The sequence below is a fragment of the Phyllobates terribilis genome, unplaced genomic scaffold (assembly GCF_046119375.1).
Source record: "Phyllobates terribilis strain yellow unplaced genomic scaffold, ASM4611937v1 Scaffold_1__5_contigs__length_1240528914, whole genome shotgun sequence".
NCBI lineage: Eukaryota > Metazoa > Chordata > Amphibia > Anura > Dendrobatidae > Phyllobates > Phyllobates terribilis.
In genome coordinates, this window is record NW_027362761.1 from 358,179,809 (window position 1) to 358,200,416 (window position 20,608).

Below are 20,608 nucleotides of genomic sequence, written 5' to 3' on the forward strand. Positions count from 1 at the left end.
AGTGTAGCACCCCATCACTCTCCATCTTGTTCAAATAGCCCTTACACAGCCTGGAGGTGTGTTTGGGGTCATTGTACTGTTGAAAGATAAATGATGGTCCAACTAAACGCAAACTGGATGGAATAGCATGCCGCTGCAAGATGCTGTGGTAGCCATGCTGGTTCAGTATGCTTTCAATTTTGAATAAATCCCCAACAGTGTCACCAGCAAAGCACCCCCACACCATCACACCTCCTCCTCCATGCTTCACGGTGGGAACCAGGCATGTAGAGTCCATCCGTTCACCTTTTCTGCATCGCACAAAGACACTGGTCTCTAATCTGAGCTGCTGTTAACCTGCGATTTCTGAGGCTGGAGACTCGGATAACCTTATCCGCAGAAGCAGAGGTGACTCTTGGTCTTCCTTTCCTGGGGCGGTCCTCATGTGAGCCAGTTTCTTTGTAGCGCTTGATGGTTTTTGCAACTACACTTGGAGAAACTTTCAAAGTTTCCCAATTTTTCGGACTGACTGACCTTCATTTCTTAAAGTAATGATGGCCACTCGTTTTTCTTTACTTAGAATTTGTATTATGGCAAGAAAAAAGAAGCTAACAGTCTATTCAGTAGGACTATCAGCTGTGTATCCACCTGACTTCTGCACAGCACAACTGATGGTCCCAACCCCATTTATAAGGCAAGAATTCCCACTTATTAAACCTGACAGGACACACCTGTGAAGTGAAAACCATTTCCGGTGACTACCTCTTGAAGCTCATCAAGAGAATGCCAAGAGTGTGCAAAGCAGTCATCAAAGCAAAAGGTGGCTACTTTGAAGAACCTAGAATATAACACATATTTTCAGTTGTTTCACACATTTTTCTTAAGTATATAATTCCACATGTGTTAACTCATAGTTTTGATGCCTTCAGTGTGAATGTACAATTTTCAAAGTCATGAAAAAACAGAAAAATCTTTAAATGAGAAGGTGTGTCCAAATTTTTGGTCTGTACTGTAAATTGTAAAGTTCTTGTAAAAACAAGCAACTTTGCAATTCACTTATTAACAATCCTCTTTGTTTTCTTTCAGTTTTTCTCTGTTTTCAGGAAAGAAAGGATTATTACCAGATTTTGAAAACTATAAGATGTACTTTTTTCCCCCAAATTTGGGAGAAAAATGGGGGGGGGTGCCTTATAGTGTAAATATAGCTTTCAGTGGGGAGGGGGTGGCAGCAGCAGTGGAGAGGGGTCACAGGAGGTAGGGTCGCCACTGCAGGAAGCCAGTGTCGGCAGGAGTGAGGCAATGCTGCAGGCCCTGGACTGAGGAGGGGTGTCTCGGCGGTGGGCTTCAAGAAAATATTGGCGGTGCAGGCAGGAGCGGAGTCCCACTCTGCACATAGATTTCCTGGCTTGGGTGCATCAGGAAAATGGCCACTGAAGGCGGCATATGCGCAAATCTATATCTCGGCTCAATGACGAGACGAGAACTCAATCTGCGCATGAGCTGCCTCCGGCAGCCAATTTCCTGAAGCACCCAAGCCAGGAGATCAATGTGCAGAGCGGGACTTCGATCCTGCCTGCACCGCCGACATTTTCTTAAAGCCCACCTCCGGGAGATCAATGGCTCCTGCCTTGCAATACCGGGACAACTCCTCCTCCCTGCCCAGGGCCAGCAGCATCGCCTCATTCCTGCCGCTACCGGCTTCCTGCAGCGGCAACCCTGCCTCCTGTGACCCTGCTCCACCGCCCTCCCCCCAATAAGCTAAATTCGGACTATAAGACGGACCCCCATTTGACACATGAAAAAGAAAATTTTCCTCCTCAAAATTTGGGGTACGTCTTATGGTTCAGTGCGTCTGATATTCCGCAAAATACTGAAATTCTATAATATACTGCTCACCACATCTGCAGTCTACCAGCATTGGCCAGTTTATTAGGCAGTAGGTAAAGAGCACATGCTCCTACACTGGATTCAGCCAGCTTCAGAGCTCCTGCGCTCCTCCAATGGCAGAGTTATAGTGGTTGAATTATTAATTGACGCCTGAAACGCGTCTGAGCATTATCTAGTCTACCACTATGAATGTTAATTCTATGTTCTGAAATAAAGTTTTGAAGATTTTATTTAGTTGCCAACACTTGGAATTTTTCTTCATAATTGATAGTACAATGTTACTTTTTATTATCTGGGTATTCCATAAGCACAAATTCTCTGACATCCATTTATTACATGAGTCACTCACTTTATGAGGAAAGGATCCACAGCAAGGAAACAACAGATTTATGAACAAGAGGGTAAAAATATAGGAGTCAGGCATGTAAACTATATACGTGCATCTATTTTCGCTGTACAATGAAGCGTTCACATAATGAAATTACAAAGTAATAGAATAATGGTCCTGACGATATACCTTTCTGATCACCATCACAAAATCTGTCCAATGCGATATTAACAGCAATCTCCACCTCTTCATCTAGATGAATGTCCTTCAGCCCTTTCGCTTTTCCAGATTTGGAAGTGCTGGATTTCAAAATTGCACCAGAACGTGACATTTTTACTGCACAAAAAAAATATATATTTATCTACTTTACAAAAAAAAACACACAACAAAAGGATCAAACAACTATGTAATCAACTTTACTGAAAATTTATCTTAATAAAGCCCATGACGTACTAATAAGCGTCTGTGCCCTGGGACTTAAGAGCCTGACCGGTATTAGTACGTCATCGCGATCGCGCGCACGAACACAGGTGTCAGCTAATTGTCACAGCCGACACTCGGTACTATGTGCAGGGAGCAGTCCCGCACCGCTCCCGGCACATTAACCCCCGCAATGCTGCGATCAAAGTCGATTGCAGCATTTCGGTGGCTATGGGGAGGTGATCGCAATACTCACCTCCTCTTCCGGCCTCCAGCGCTGTCTGCCACGGCTTCCCGGGTGTTGCCATGACGCCTTGATGTCGTCATGACAACATCCGGGTCACCAGACAGTAGGAAAATTTTTTGGTCATGCGCAGTGCATGACCAAACAATCTCACTGTGCAGCGCTGACTGCCTGCATGGCACAGGGATTGTGCTCCATCCCTATGCTATGCAGGCGATCAAAATAAAAAAAAGTGAAAGTCCCAGAGTGGGACAAAGTAAAAAAAACAAAAAAAAACTCTCAGAAAGTGAAAAAAAAAAAGTAAAAAAATAAATAAATAATAATCCACCAAAAATAAAAATATAATGTACCCATCAATAAATATTATTATGAAAAAAAAACAAAACAATAAAAGTACAAATATTTGGAATCGCCACATCCGGAACGACCTGACCAATAAAACTGTTCCACTAGTTAACCACTTCAGTGAACACGGTAAAAAAAATAAATAAAAAACGAAGCAAAAAACAATGCTTTATCATCATACCGCCAAACAAAAAATTGAATAACACGCGATCAAAAAGACGAATATAAATAAAATGGTACCGCTGAAAACGTCATCTTGTTCCGCAAAAATCAAGCCGCCATACAGCTCCATCATACGAAAAATCAAAAAGTTATAGCTCTCAGAATAAAGCGATGCAAAAAAATATTTTTTTCTATAAAATAGCTTGTGTAAAAGCGCCAAAACATAGAAAAACGTTATAAATGTGGTACTGCTGTAAACGTATTGGCCCGAAGAATAAAGCTGCCTTATCAATTTTACCACACGCGGAGTAGAATAAAAAAATAAAAATACAATTCCTGAATTGTTGCTTTATGTTTGTTCTGCCTCACAAAAGCTGGAATAGAAAGAGATCAAAAAATGTCACATGCCTGAAAATGGCACCAATAAAAACATCAACTCATCCCGCAAAAAACAAGCCATCACATGACTCTGTCGGCCAAAATATGGAAAAATTATAGCTCTCAAAATATGGCGATGCAAAAACTAGATTTTACAAAATATGTCTTTTAGTGTGTGACAGCTGTCAATCATAAAAACGCGATATCATTCTGGTATCTCTGTAGCCGCACCGACCCGAAGAATAAGGTCGTCTAATCACTTTACCGCACTAGGAACGGCGTAATAAATAAACGCTGGGGTTGGGGTTAGGGTTGTGCTAATGTTAGGGTTGGGGTCAGAGTTGGGCTAGGGTAGGGTTAGGGTTGTTTTTTTTTTTTTTTCAAAAGTAAAAAAAAAAATAAAAAAAGACGACGATATGGCAAATAGTGTTGAACGCAAGTGCTCGCTACTTGAATTTGCATCGGGTGCTCGGGTATGCATTGAGTATCGCGGGTGTTCGAGTCTCCGCCCCATATGCTTCACGGGCAAAAAAACCTCGCGGGGATTGTCTGCCATGCACGAGCGATCCCCGCATGTTTTTTTTGGGGTGTCTAATAACCGTGAAACATGCGGACGGGGACTCGAGCATTTCACTTGAGCACCCGTGATACATGGTGCATACCTGAGTACCCGATGCAAACTCAAGTAGCGAGCACTTGCGCTCAAGACTAATGACAACTTATTCAATATGATGACCTAATGTCATCAAATTCTGTGTCGCACCTCTGGGTTCAAAATGTTCACTATACCCCTTGATAGAATCCTTGAGGGGTGTAGTTTCCAAAATGGGGTCACTTGTGGGGGGTTTCAACTATTTAGGCACATCAGGGGCTCTCCAAACACGACATGGCGTCCGCTCTCGATTCCAGCCGATTTTGCGTTCAAAAAGTCACACAGTGCTCCTTCCCTTCTGAACTCTGCCGTGCGCCCAAACACTGCATTTTCCCCACATATGGGGTATTGGAGTACTCAGGAGAAATTGCACAAAAGTTTTTGGGGTCCATTGGGGCTAAAACATCATTTTTGTGGAAAAAGTTTGATTTTTTTATTTTCACGGCTCCATGTTACAAACTTCTGCAAAGGACTTGAGGGTTCAAGGTGCTCACCACACATCTAGATACAGTGGTTTCCCCCAACATATGGGGTATCTGCTTACTCAGGAGAAATTGCACAACAAACTGCATGGTGCAATTTCTCCTGTTACCCTTATGAAAATGCAAAAGTGGGGGTTGAAAAATATTTTTGTGGGAAAAATGTGAAAATTTTATTTTTATGGCTCAATGTTATAAACTTCTGTGAAGCACCTGGGGGTTCAAGGTGCTCACCACACATCTAGATAAGTTCCCTGAGGGGTCTAGCTTGCAAAATGGTGTCACTAGTGGGGGTTTCCACTGTTTAGGCACATCAGGGGCTCCAAAAATGCAACATGGCATCCGCTAATTATTCAAGCAAATTTTATATTCAAAAAGTCAAATGGCGCTCCTTCCCTTCCGAACCCTGCCGTGCGCCCAAACAGTGGTTTTCCCCCACATATGGGGTATGTGCTTACTCAGGAGAAATTGCACAACAAATTTTGGGGTCCATTTTTCCTGTTACCCCTGCAAAAATAATAAAAATTGGGTCTAAAGTAACATTTTTGTGAAAAAGCTTTAATGTTAATTTTTTTCTTCCACATTCCAAAAATTCCTGTGAAGCACCTGAAGGGTTAATAAAGTTCTTGAGGGGTGCAGTTTTTAGAATGGTGTCACTTTTGGGTATTTTCTGTCATAAAAACCCCTCAAAGTGACTTTAAATATGATGTGGTCCCTAAAAAAAATGGTTTTGTAAATTTTGTTGGAAAAATGAGAAATCGCTGGTCAACTTTTAACCCTTATAGCTCCCCAATAAAAAAAAAAAATTGGTTCCAAAATTGTGCTGATGTAAAGTAGACATGTGGGAAATTAACTATTTTGTGTGACATATCTCTCTGATTTATGGGCATAAAAATTAAAATGTTGAAAATTGCAAAATTTTCAAACTTTTTGCCAAAGTTCCGTTTCTTTCACAAATAAATGCAAGTAATATCGCAGAAATTTTACCACAATCATGAAGTACAATATGTCACGAAAAAACATTCTCAGAATCAGGGGGATCCATTGAAGCGTTCCAGAGTAATTACCTCATAAAGTGACAGTGGTCAGAATTGTAAAAATTGGCCTGGTCATTAACATGCAAACCACCTTGGGTTGTAAAGGGGTTAAAAACATGCTAGAAAATAGAAGAAATCGCTACACCAATGCAAATACTGGAATAATTTAGGAGGCTTGTATTTGTCAAGGAACAAAAAAATATTAGAATAGTCGTAATAATACATTTGTATTGTATATATCAGTACAGGTAATACAGGGGGGGGGCCACAAAAAGTGGGGAGGAGTCCTGAGGAGATAATTTGCATATTCCCACTGCATTTTGGGGTAAGTGAAGAGTCTCCGCGAGCTCAAAGAACACTGGATTTTGGCTGTTGGAGCTGAAAAGAGGACATCGGTAAACCAGGGGAGGAGTCCTGAGGAGATAATTTGCATATTCCCACTGCATTTTGGGGTAAGTGAAGAGTCTCCGTGAGCTCAAAGAACACTGGATTTTGGCTGTTGGAGCTGTAAAGAGGACATCGGTAAACCAGGGGAGGAGTCCTGAGGAGATAATTTGCATATTCCCACTGCATTTTGGGGTAAGTGAAGAGTCTCCGCGAGCTCAAAGAACACTGGATTTTGGCTGTTGGAGCTGAAAAGAGGACATCGGTAAACCAGGGGAGGAGTCCTGAGGAGATAATTTGCATATTCCCACTGCATTTTGGGGTAAGTGAAGAGTCTCCGTGAGCTCAAAGAACACTGGATTTTGGCTGTTGGAGCTGTAAAGAGGACATCGGTAAACCAGGGGAGGAGTCCTGAGGAGATAATTTGCATATTCCCACTGCATTTTGGGGTAAGTGAAGAGTCTCCGCGAGCTCAAAGAACACTGGATTTTGGCTGTTGGAGCTGAAAAGAGGACATCGGTAAACCGCGCGCCTACCGGCGCACGCATTTTGAAGCTTTTTTTTAAGCTTTTTTCACTGTTTTCAGAACATTAACAATAAGAACATGGAAGAGTCCAGGAGCCATTTGGTGAGCTGCATATCCTGCTACATGTTCACAGACTTGCCAGTGGAAAAGCCAAACTTCACATGCCAGAAATGCAAGCTTGTGTCCCTGTTGGAGGAAAAGTTGCGAAATCTAGAAGAGAGGTTAACTACCTTGAAAATCATTAAGGAAGGTGAAGAGTTCTTAGACAGAGCAGAATTATCTCTTCATGATTCAGAAAGAGAAGAAATTCGAACTGCACCTGACGAAACAGAGGAATGGAAGCATGTGACCCAGAGAAGCAGGACTATCGAGAGGCAGTCAGCACCCATACTGCTCAGGAACCAGTACCAGGCTCTCACGCAGGAGAACCATGAAGAAATACAGTAAAATAAGACTTTGCCAGCAATGAATAACCTTGTAAGCTCTCAGAATCCTCCTGGATGGAGAAAGAAGAATGTTGTGAAGAAAAAACGGAGAGTGGTGGTCATGGGGGATTCCCTGTTAAGAGAAACAGAGGCCGCTATCTGCAGACCAGACATAACCTCAAGAGAAATGTGCTGTCTTCCAGGAGCAAAAATTAAAGATGTGTCTGACAGGATATCAAGACTCTTCAGACCTACAGATCACTACCCATTCCTGCTAATACATGTGGGGACAAATGACACCGCAAGAAATGACCTGGAAACCATCTGCAGTGACTTTGAAGACTTAGGCAAGAAAGTGAAAGAATTGGGAGCGCAGGTGGTCTTCTCATCCATCCTCCCAGTGGATGGCCATGGAACAATGAGGTGGAATAAGATTCTACAGGTGAACAACTGGCTACGTCGATGGTGCCGTCAACAAGGATTTGGATTTCTGGATCACGGAATGAATTACCTATACGATGGACTACTTGCTAGAGATGGGGTGCACCTTACGAAGACTGGAAAACATGTATTTGGAAGTCGCCTTGCTACACTCATCAGAAGAGCTTTAAACTAGAACAATGTGGGAAGGGAAGCAAAAGGCCAGAAAAAGCCATACAGCTGACAAATACTATTGAGATCTCTGCTACTGGAAGTGGAAAAGAAGAACAAAGACAAAACAATTTAAATAATAAAAATATGGGAGGAAGAGAAACCAATCACAAACTAAAATGTTTTTATACAAATGCACAAAGCATGGGCAACAAACAAGGAGAATTGGAACTACTAATGCAGCAAAAGGAATATGATGTCATTGGAATCACTGAAACTTGGTGGGACGATACACATGATTGGAATAAAAGGCTAAAAGGATACAACTTATTTGCAAGAAACAGACTTGATAAACGAGGAGGAGGTGTTGCATTGTATGTTAGAAAAGCGTATATCTGCACAGAGATTGAAGCTTCAGAGACTGGGAGTTCTGTGGAAACTGTTTGGGTAAGAATACAAGGAGAGAACAACGGAAAGGACACCATTGTAGGCATTTACTACAGGCCACCTGGGCAAGCTGAAGATATGGATGAACTCTTTATGTATCAAATGACCAAGTTCTCCAAAAAATATGACGTAGTGGTCATGGGAGATTTCAACTATCCAGACATTTGTTGGGAATCTCTCTCAAGTAAAACTAACAGGTCAAGCAAATTCTTATCCTCTCTTGCTGACAACTTTATCTTCCAAAAGGTAGGGGAGAAAACAAGGGGATCTGCTACTTTGGATCTAATCCTTATAAACAGGGAGGAAATGGTTGAGGAGGTAAAGGTGGCTGGGACCCTAGGAGGCAGCGATCATGCTATTATAGAATTTTGGATAACTAGAGGAGGAAGACATGTGAAGACTCAAACTTCAAGGTTAGATTTTAGAAAGGCAGATTTTAAGAGACTCAGAAAGAGAATAGGAGGGATCCAATGGCTGGATGTCCTTAAGGACAAAAATGTCCAGGAAGGATGGGAAATTTTTAAAAATGAGATTCTCAAAGCACAATCGTTAACAATCCCGAAAAGTAGGAAGAATGGGAAGCATTTAAGGAAACCAGGATGGATGAACACAGAACTTAAACACATGCTAAAAAGAAAGAAAGAAATGTTTATTAAATGGAAAGAGGGAGGCATATCTAAAGAAGATTATAATGCAGTCTGCAGATCCTGTAGGGCACGTATCAGGTTAGCTAAAGCTGACAATGAATTAAGGCTTGCAAGAGATGTCAAAAGCAATAAAAAAGGATTTTGGGGGTATGTCAAAAGTAAAAGAAAAGTCAAAGATGCTATAGGATTTTTACAGGATGAAAATGGAGAAATGGTAAGAGAGGATGTTGAGAAGGCCGAACTTTTTAATTCCTATTTTGCATCAGTTTTCTCTCAGAAAGAAAATGTAACATCAACTGATCTTCACTGTCCTTTTAAAGGAATAGAGGAATCCAAGTTATCTGTAAACCGAAAGATTGTGAGGGAATATTTAGCTAACATAAATGAGTTCAAGTCTCCAGGTCCAGATGAATTACACCCCAGAGTACTGAAGGAGATCGTAGAAGAAATTTTAGAACCACTCTCCATAATCTTTGAAAATTCTTGGAGAACAGGAGAAGTCCCAGAAGACTGGAGAAGAGCAAATGTTGTTCCTATCTTCAAAAAGGGGAAGAAGGTGGACCCAGGGAACTATAGGCCGGTGAGTCTGACTTCTATACCAGGAAAGATCTTTGAACAAATTATTAAACAACATGTATGTAAGTACATGGATAAGAATGAAGTGATTAACCAGAGTCAGCATGGGTTTGTAACTAACAAGTCATGTCAGACTAACTTAATTTCCTTCTATGACAGAATCACTGACTGGGTGGATCAGGGAAATGCTGTAGATATAGTATATCTTGACTTCAGCAAAGCATTTGACAAAGTATCTCACACCATCCTTATTGAAAAAATGACCAAGTATGCAATGGACCAGGCAACTGTTAGGTGGATTCATAACTGGCTTAGTGATCGGACTCAAAGGGTGGTTGTAAATGGCTTCACATCCAGCTGGATGAATGTCTCAAGTGGGGTACCACAGGGCTCCGTCCTGGGACCTGTATTGTTCAACATCTTTATCAATGATTTAGATGAAGGAATTGAGGGTAAGCTGATTAAATTTGCTGATGACACAAAGCTAGGAGTGATAGCTAATGCTAGAGAAGAGAGAGAGAGGATTCAAAAAGACCTAAATAAACTGGAGCAGTGGGCAGCAACCAACAGAATGGTTTTTAACAGGGAAAAATGCAAAGTACTACATCTGGGCAATAAAAATGAAAAAAGCATATACAGAATGGGAGGAATAGAGCTAAGCAACAGTACATGTGAAAAAGACTTAGGTATACTAATAGATCATAGACTGAACATGAGTCAACAGTGTGATGCAGCAGCAAAAAAGGCAAATACAATTCTGGGATGTATTAACAGAAGCATACAGTCTAGATCACGTGAAGTCATTATCGGTCTTTACTCCTCTTTGGTCAGACCTCATCTGGAATACTGTGTACAGTTTTGGGCACCACATTTTAAAAAAGACATAGACAAACTGGAGCAAGTTCAGAGAAGAGCGACCAGAATGGTGACTGGTCTGCAAACCATGTCCTATGAGGAACGGTTGCAGGATTTGGGAATGTTTAGCTTGCAAAAAAGAAGACTGAGAGGAGACTTAATAGCTGTCTACAAATATGTCAAGGGCTGTCACATTGTAGAAGGATCATCTTTATTCTCATTTGCACAAGGAAAGACTAGAAGCAATGGGATGAAACTAAATGGGAGGAGACACAGATTAGATATTAGAAAAAACTTTTTGACAGTTAGGGTGATTAATGAGTGGAACAGGCTGCCACGAGAGGTGGTGAGTTCCCCTTCAATGGACGTCTTCAAACAGAGGCTGGACAGACATCTGTCTGAGATGATTTAGTGAATCCTGCTTTGAGCAGGGGGTTGGACCAGATGACCCAGGAGGTCCCTTCCAACTCTACCATTCTATGATTCTATGATTCTATGATTCTAAGTGCACATCCGTTAAGGTGCATAGAACAGCATCTGTATTATATGAAAAAACGATAAAGATGTTGCATTCAGACCGAAGGAGGCGATTGTATAAAGTGTAACGGGTCCGGGAGGCGGAACCTCTGAGCTACTATACAAGGGGGCGGCCCTTGTAAGGGAGCGGGTGGCAGTCTCTGGATGAACGGACAGGGAGTTACGGCAAGTGATCAGGGCAGTCTCTGGGTAAGGGGTAGGTACGACCTGTGATGGCAGAGCCTCCGGGTAGGCTAGCAGGCAGATGGTAGATGTGTGCTCCCAGGTGAGCAAGCGAGAGTCTCTGGAATAGCAGGTGGTCACGGCACGTGACGGCGGAACCTCCGGGCTGGCAGGCAGGTAGGTAACGGAGAAGCGCTCCCAGGTGAGCGGGCAAGAGTCTCTGGAATAGCTGGTGGTCACCGCACGTGACAACGGGACCTCCGGGCTGGCAAGCAGGCAGGTAACGGAGATGCGCTCCCAGGTGAGCGGGCAAGAGTCTCTGAGATAGCTGGTGGTCACAGCACGTGACAACGGAGCCTCCGGGCTGGCAAGCAGGCAGGTAGCGGAGAAACGCTCCCAGGTGAGCGGGCAAGCTGGTCCATAGACAGACTGACCGGAGTTGTAAGGCAGACCGTCGGACCTCAGGCAAGCAGGCAGGTAGCTGATGTGCGCTCCCAGGTGAGCGGACAAGTTGGTCCTTAGACAGACTGACCGGAGTTGTAAGGCAGACCGTCGGACCTCAGGCAGGCAGGCAGGTAACAAGTATTCAGGCAGGAATCAGGCAGGTAACTAGCAGGAAACTGGCAGGAAACTGGCAGGTAACTGGCAGGTAACTGGCAACGGGACCTGAGGGCTGAAGCACAGGTGAGACACAGGTGCAAACAACATTGCTCGGGCACCTCCATTTTGGAGGAGGTGCCTTATATATGATGAAGTCCTCCGGCCATTGGCCGGGGACTCTTTAGGGCGGCGCGCGCGGCCCCTTTAAGAGGAGGGGAGCGCGCGCGCGCGCGCCCTAAGCACAGGGGCCGGGAAGGAGCGCGCGCTGAGAGCAGAGCGGGGGGAGGATGCCGGGCACGGAGCAGAGCGGTGAGAGGGGCAGCGTCCCTGCCTAGCAGAGGGCAGGGACGCCGGCACTACAGTACCCCCCCCTTTAGGCCCCCCCTTTTTTAGGCCAGACAGAAATTTAGCTAGGATGAGAGGGGCATGGATGTTCTCCCGGGGCTCCCACGTTCTCTCCTCAGGACCAAACCCCTTCCAATCTACCAGAAAAAAGGTCTTTCCTCTTACCCTTTTGGTGGCAAGAATGTTCTCTACCTCAAACTCGTCCTCAGCAGAAACCGGAGCAGGAGGCGTACCTGTAGACTTGGAAAAAGAGTTAAGCACCACAGGTTTGAGGAGAGACACATGGAAGGAGTTAGGGATCCGTAAGTTGGCCGGGAGTTTCAATTTATAGGCCACCGGGTTGATCTGACTGATGACCTCCAGTGGGCCGATGAACCGAGGCCCTAACTTATAGGAAGGGATCTTGAGCCGGACATATTTGGACGAGAGCCAGACTTTATCCCCAGGGCGGAATTGAGGAGGGTCCAGACGTTTTTTGTCAGCGTGTCTTTTCATACGCTCGGATGACAGAAGGAGTGCGGATCGGGTACTCTCCCATATGGAGGAAAATTTGTTAACAAGAGATTCCGCAGCCGGATTGTCCACCGAGGTGGAGACGGGAAACGGGATCCGAGGATGCTGACCGTAGACTACAAAAAACGGGGATTTGGAGGAAGACTCGCTCTCGTGATTGTTGTACGAGAATTCGGCCCATGGCAGGAGATCCACCCAGTCAGAATGGTGGGCATTAACGAAGTGCCGAAGGTAACTGGTCAGGTTCTGATTGATCCGCTCCACTTGACCATTAGACTGTGGGTGGTAAGCGGAGGAGAAGTCCAGGGTGACGTCCAGCAATTTACAAGTGGCTCTCCAGAAACGGGAAGTGAACTGTACTCCTCGATCCGACACGATGTGACGGGGCAGGCCATGAAGACGGAAGATGTGGCGGATAAAGTCTTTAGCCAGCTCGGGTGCAGACGGAAGACCTGGCAGTGGAATGAAGTGAGCCATCTTGGAAAAGCGGTCAGCGACCACCCAAATGACCGTACAACCGGCAGAGACGGGCAGATCAGTTATGAAGTCCATCGCTATATGCTGCCAGGGGGCAGCAGGTACTGGCAGAGGTAGGAGGCGGCCGGCCGGCAGGTGTCTCGGAACTTTGTTGCGGGCGCAGGACACACAGGCAGAAACAAAGTCAATTACATTCTTGTGCAGGTTAGGCCACCAGTAGTGCCGGGTAATAAGCTGGAGGGTCTTTTTCTGACCGGCGTGGCCAGCTAGTTTAGACGAATGACCCCAGTGTAGGATCTTCTCCCGATCAGGTACTGGTACGAACGTCTTACCAGGAGGAAGACGATTTAGACTCACGGGAGCCACCTGCATTACTCTGGCGGGATCGATGATGTGTTTCGGATCCTCCTCGAGATCAGACACCAGAAAGGATCGAGACAAGGCGTCCGCCTTGACGTTTTTGTCAGCCGGGCGAAAATGAAGGACAAAATCAAAACGAGCAAAAAACAAGGACCACCGGGCTTGGCGCGGGTTAAGTCTCTGGGCATGCTGGAGGTAAGCCAAGTTCTTGTGGTCAGTGTAAATTATTACCGGGTGAAGAGCCCCCTCGAGCAGGTAACGCCACTCCTCCAATGCCAGTTTGATGGCCAATAACTCTCGGTCTCCTATGGAATAATTGCGCTCTGAGGAGGAGAAGAGTTTTGAGAAGAAGCCACAAGTTACCATCCTCCCGGAAGATGATTTTTGAGTAAGTACTGCTCCGGCTCCAGAGGAGGAGGCGTCAACTTCCAGGAAGAACTGCTTGTTGCCATCTGGGCGATGCAGCACCGGGGCGGAAGAAAAGGCCTGTTTAAGGGAAAGAAAGGCCTCCTCTGCTTCGGGTGGCCACTCTTTGGGATTAGTACCTTTACGGGTGAGCGCAGAAATTGGGGCCGTCCGGGAAGAGAAGTGTGGTATGAAGAGGCGGTAGTAGTTGGCGAAGCCCAGGAATCGCTGAATGGCCTTCAACCCCTCCGGTCGGGGCCATTTCTCGATGGCAGACAGTTTCTCAGGATCCATTTGTAGGCCGGTCTGAGAGATAATGTAGCCCAGAAACGGAAGCGAGGTCTGCTCAAAGAGGCACTTCTCAAATTTAGCGTAGAGATGGTTCTGCCTTAGCCTGAGCAGGACCTGACGAACGTCCCTCCGGTGAGTCTGGAGATCCGGAGAGAAGACCAAGATGTCGTCCAGGTACACCACTACGCAGGAGTAGAGAAGGTCCCGGAAGATGTCATTGACCAACTCTTGAAAGACGGCAGGAGCGTTACAGAGACCAAAGGGCATTACCAGGTATTCATAGTGGCCGTCCCGGGTGTTGAATGCCGTCTTCCATTCATCCCCCTGACGAATACGAACCAGGTTGTACGCCCCACGAAGGTCCAGTTTGGTGAAGATCCTAGCCCCCCTCAGACGATCAAATAATTCTGGAATGAGCGGAAGGGGGTACTTATTCTTCACCGTGATCAGGTTTAGGCCTCTATAGTCTATACAGGGACGGAGAGAGCCGTCCTTCTTTTTGACGAAAAAGAAGCCTGCTCCCGCCGGGGAGGTAGATTTCCGGATGAATCCTCTGGCCAGATTCTCCTCAATATATTCGGACATTGACCGGGTCTCAGCAGCGGATAAAGGATAGATACGCCCACGGGGAGGAGTAGTACCGGGTAGCAGATCGATGGGACAGTCGTATGGTCTATGTGGTGGTAATGTCTCTGCCTCCTTTTTATTAAAGACATCTGCATAAGACCAATAAGGAATCGGAAGTCCAGGTAGATTAGCTGGGGTAGGAGAAGGACGGACGGGATGGACGGGAACCAGGCAGGTTTTATGACAGTCTTGTCCCCAGCGAAGGACCTCTCCGGTTTGCCAGTCTAGCACGGGTGCATGTCTCTGGAGCCAGGGCAGACCTAGCAAGAGGGCGTGAGAGAGTCCAGGCAGAACATGAAAGGAGATACTTTCAGAATGCAGCATTCCCACCTGCAGGGTAATGGATTCGGTGATGAGTTGAATGGGGCGAGGTAAGAGGCCCCCATCCACGGCAGCGACAGACAAGGGTACAGCCAGAGGTTTGGTGGGGATGCGGTATTTCTCAACCAGGGACTGTGAAATAAGGTTCCCGGCTGCTCCAGAGTCAAGTTGGGCTAGTTCGAAATAACGGTTCTCCCCGTAGATGATCGAAACAGACAACAGCAGGGATGGAGAGGATTTATTCTTGTCTAGGTGGACCTCTCTGAGCGAACCTAGACACAGGCGTTTCCCGACCTCTCCGGGCAGGCACGGATCCGGTGCTCCTTACTGCCACAGTAGAAGCAGCTCCCCTCGGCACGGCGTGAGTCCTGACGGGTTTTGACCATCTTGGTCTGGTCGACCTGCATAGGCTCAGGAGAGTGTACCTGGGGAGAGACGGAGGGAATGACGGGTTTCTGGAAAGTAGGAGCTAAACGTGGAATCCTTCTCTCACGGGTGACCTCTTTGGCACGCTCTTGGAACCGTAGGTCAATCCGGGTGGCAAGGGTTATTAGATCATCGAGAGAGGTAGGAATGTCCCGACCAGCAAGTTCATCTTTAATACGACCGGACAGACCCTCCCAGAAGACGGATACCAGAGCGTCGTTATCCCAGGCCAGCTCCGAGGCAAGGGTGCGGAACCGTATGGCATATTGGCCCACGGTGAGACCCTCCTGACGGAGGCGTAGCAGAGAGGATGCGGATGAGGTCTTCCGTCCGGGTTCGTCGAAGACTTTCCGGAAAGCCGAGAGAAAAGCAGGCAAGTTGGACACCAGGGGGTCTCCTCTCTCCCATAGAGGATTTAGCCAGGCCAGGGCCTCCCCGGTGAGATGGGACATGATAAAGGCAATTTTGGCCCGGTCGGAATTAAACTGATGGGACAAAAGTTCAAAGTGCAGGGTGCACTGATTTATGAAGCCCCGAGCCTGGACGGGGTCGCCTCCGAAGCGAGGAGGTGCAGAGAGCCGGGGTCCGGGGTAGGATACCATAGTATTAGTGGGCAGCGGAGCTGCCGGATTGCAAGATATGGCACTGGCGGAGGTTGTTGGTGGATCAGACAGGGTGTTCAGGCGAGTATTAACATTCCGCAGGTGACCCAGGATGGCCTCCTGTTGGGACCTCTGACGGGACAGTTCAAGACAGAGGTCCGAGAGCGAGGGAGCTTGGGTGCCACCGGGTTCCATGGCCCGAGCAAACTGTAACGGGTCCGGGAGGCGGAACCTCTGAGCTACTATACAAGGGGGCGGCCCTTGTAAGGGAGCGGGTGGCAGTCTCTGGATGAACGGACAGGGAGTTACGGCAAGTGATCAGGGCAGTCTCTGGGTAAGGGGTAGGTACGACCTGTGATGGCAGAGCCTCCGGGTAGGCTAGCAGGCAGATGGTAGATGTGTGCTCCCAGGTGAGCAAGCGAGAGTCTCTGGAATAGCAGGTGGTCACGGCACGTGACGGCGGAACCTCCGGGCTGGCAGGCAGGTAGGTAACGGAGAAGCGCTCCCAGGTGAGCGGGCAAGAGTCTCTGGAATAGCTGGTGGTCACCGCACGTGACAACGGGACCTCCGGGCTGGCAAGCAGGCAGGTAACGGAGATGCGCTCCCAGGTGAGCGGGCAAGAGTCTCTGAGATAGCTGGTGGTCACAGCACGTGACAACGGAGCCTCCGGGCTGGCAAGCAGGCAGGTAGCGGAGAAACGCTCCCAGGTGAGCGGGCAAGCTGGTCCATAGACAGACTGACCGGAGTTGTAAGGCAGACCGTCGGACCTCAGGCAAGCAGGCAGGTAGCTGATGTGCGCTCCCAGGTGAGCGGACAAGTTGGTCCTTAGACAGACTGACCGGAGTTGTAAGGCAGACCGTCGGACCTCAGGCAGGCAGGCAGGTAACAAGTATTCAGGCAGGAATCAGGCAGGTAACTAGCAGGAAACTGGCAGGAAACTGGCAGGTAACTGGCAGGTAACTGGCAACGGGACCTGAGGGCTGAAGCACAGGTGAGACACAGGTGCAAACAACATTGCTCGGGCACCTCCATTTTGGAGGAGGTGCCTTATATATGATGAAGTCCTCCGGCCATTGGCCGGGGACTCTTTAGGGCGGCGCGCGCGGCCCCTTTAAGAGGAGGGGAGCGCGCGCGCGCGCGCCCTAAGCACAGGGGCCGGGAAGGAGCGCGCGCTGAGAGCAGAGCGGGGGGAGGATGCCGGGCACGGAGCAGAGCGGTGAGAGGGGCAGCGTCCCTGCCTAGCAGAGGGCAGGGACGCCGGCACTACATAAAGGTCCATTTGTACAATTGACTCTTTTACTCTTCACATAGTATCTCTACAATGTCTTGAAAAAGGTATTCATACCCCTTGAACTTTTCCACATTTTTTCATGTTACACCCACAAACTTAAAGGGGTTGTCCAGCACTTTTAAAAATATGCCAATGTGTTTTAATGATAAATAAAAGCTTTTTTCTAATTACCTCCTGGTGCTGTTTCTGCCTGTGAGCGGCGCTATCGGTGGCCGCTCACAAGCAGCAAGCGACCCCCGGCTGCAGCCGACTCTGACATCCGCTGACGTCACGACAAGTCCAGGCTGCAGCCGAGGGTCCCTCTTCTGCGTTCCACCAGTGGCTGCTGGGTTGTGGGTGGGGTTACCCCCCGCGTCACACCCGGCATCCACCGCGCGCTCTCCGTCCCCATTCATTGGGAAAGAGCGGTGGATGCTGGGTGTGACGCGGGAATAACCCCGCCCACAACCCAGCCGCAACCGCGGGGACCCCAGCGCTGAGTCACGCCTCACTTGACGTGACGTCAGCGCGGGGTCACGTGATGCCTGTGAGCGGCCACCGATAGCGCCGCTCACAGGCAGAAAAAGCACCAGGAGGTAATTACAAAGAAGCTTCTATTTATCATTAAAACACATTGGCATATTTTTAAAAGTACCGGACAACCCTTTTAAATGTATCTTAATGAGATTTTATGTGAAATACTAACACAAAGTAGCAAGTATTTGTGAAGTGTAGAGGAAATGATATATGGTTTTCTAAATATTTTACAAATATAATTCTGAAAATTGTGACATGCATTTATATTCAGCCCCCCTGAGTCAATACTTTGTAATTTCACTTCAACTACTGCTGCAAGTCTTTTGGGGTCGGTCTCTACCAGCTTTGCACATATAGAGGCTGACATTTTTGCCCATTCTTCTTCACAAACTAAATCCAGCTCAGTGAGATTGGATGGAGACGTCTGTGGACAGCAATATTTAAGTCTTACCACAGATTCTCAGCAGGATTTAGGTCTGGACTGTGACTGGGCCGTTCACACACATGAATATGCTTTGTTCTAAACCCTCCATTGTAGCTCTTGGAGTAGGATAGGTCATCAGTGTCTGATAGATCGGACCTGCTCAATGGTGGAGCTGCGCCATCTTCTGATAGTGGCCGCGGCAGGGTATGGCACATCTTCCACCTATTGATTTGAATAGGAGGCGGATGTGTAGTACCTGGCCACTATCAGAAAATGGAGCAGCTCCGCCATTGAGCAGGTCCGACTGATCAAACATTGATGTCCTATCCTAAGGACACGTTATCAATGATATAGTGGACAACCTTTTTAAAAAAAATGTGGAAAAGATCACACAGTATAAATACTTTTTCAGGGCACTGTATATGTTCATAATAGCAGGGGAAATTAAGATGGATTGGTGGTGGGGTTCAAGAGTGTTAGATGGTTGGTGATAGAAATGGATGGTGCAATAATCTAGAAGGGAGATAATAAGGGCATGTGCTAATTAGCAAATTCAAAAAATGTTCATCAAATAAGGAGTAGTAGAGGTATTACAAATGGTACTCACTGACCAATAAATCTTTCCTTTTGGTTACTCGTGAGTCTGCACACCCCATTAAACAAGACAAAAGCGGTGCACGAGGAGTCAAGTTGCACCGGTTGACAAGCTATAAAAAAGAAAAGATTTAATGGTTGGCGAGTGCCACTTCTAATTCTTTTACTGCTACGCGTTTGGATTGCACTGCTACCTACTGGTGCTCCTTAACCAACACTGAAGCCATCACATGCTTGTATTGGAGTGGTGCCAATCTGTGCTGTCACTTTTACAAGAGAAATTGATAAAGAAATGAGTTTGAGTTGAAGGTGGAAAGAGGTGGTTACTGTTAGAACCCTCCTGTTAGTTTTTGCTATCTTGTGTTTTGCGGTCACGTGACCAGCTGCCTATATATTCCAGCTCCGCCCTTCTGGCTTTGCTGGACTTCAGTGTTTTTTGTCTGTCTCTCTAGCCAGGTGCTTCGGTGCCTATCTCTGTCTAGTTTGCTTGGGACCTCTAGTATTTTTTGTCAGTTTGTCTTTTTGCTCTGCAACAACTTCTGTTAGGAGGTGTCCCTTTTTTGTCCCAGTCCTTAGTTCTTTTAGGGACCCCTCCCTTTATTCTATAGGTCTCCGTTCAGACTAGCCGAGGACGAAGGCGGGTCTGTTCACAAGGAACAGGCTGCCCGCTACATCGTAGGGATTCAGCTTAGTCTTACTGTAGGGCCAGCTTTCCCCTATCTTTCCTTAGTTTATGTTGCAGATCATAACAGTTACAGCTTGAATGGTAAGAGATTCCTCAATGGGAGAAAAGTCACGAGCTGTTAATGTCGTTAGATATCAGGGTGGGTGACGGTTTGAGCCAGGGCCGGCTCCAGGTTTTTCTGGGCCCCGGGCGAAAGAGTCTCAGTGGGCCCCTTTAATACATACCACGATTCATGATGTACAGATACCGCAGAGAAATATATAAATATAGTACAATGCAAAGATTTCACTTCTTACATTACATGAGTGATATCTATTGTAAATTCCACAATAGCTCAGAAACCAGCAAATCGCTCCACACAGAATACTGGCCCCCATATAAGGCCCCATACGGAATACAGGCCCCATACGGAATACTGGCCCTCATAAAAGGCCCCATACGGAATACTGGCCCCCATATAAGGCCCCATACGGAATACTGGCCCCCATATAAGGCCCCATACGGAATACTGGCCCCCATATAAGGCCCCATACGGAATACAGGCCCCCATATAAGGCCCCATACGGAATACTGGCCCTCATAAAAGGCCCCATACGGAATACTGGCCCCCATATAAGGCCCCATACGGAATACTGGCCCCCATATAAGGCCCCATATGGAATACTGGCCCCCATATAAGGCACCATACGGAATCCTGGCCCCCATATAAGGCTCCATACGGAATACTTGGCCCCCATACAGAATACTGGTCTCCATATAAATCTCCATACGGAATACTGGCCCCCATATAAGGCTCCATACAGAATACTGGCCCCCATATAACGCTCCATACAGGATACAGGTCCCCTTATAAAGCTCCATACAGGATACTGGCCCCCATATAACGCTCCATACAGGATACTGGTCCCCTTATAACGCTCCATACAGGATACTGGCCCCCATATAATGCTGCATGCAGACTGTTACCCCCCACATAATGCCCCATACAGGCTGTCCCCCCCTTATAATGCTCCATGCAGGCTGTTACTCCCCACATAAAGCCCCATACAGGCTGTCCCCCCCCCTTATAA

At 46.9% G+C, this 20,608-nt stretch overlaps 1 protein-coding gene across 1 annotated transcript in view; it reads right to left on the minus strand.

Annotated features, from left to right (window-relative positions):
* LOC141264686 (3'-5' RNA helicase YTHDC2-like) overlaps positions 1–20,608 on the minus strand; it is a 69,143-nt gene that overhangs the window by 29,490 nt on the left and 19,045 nt on the right. Inside the window, exon 2 of the mRNA XM_073676974.1 lies at positions 2,384–2,530. Within this exon, the coding sequence (XP_073533075.1) occupies positions 2,384–2,525 (142 nt within the window). The 5' untranslated portion in view covers positions 2,526–2,530. The remainder of the gene's footprint in view (positions 1–2,383; positions 2,531–20,608) is intronic.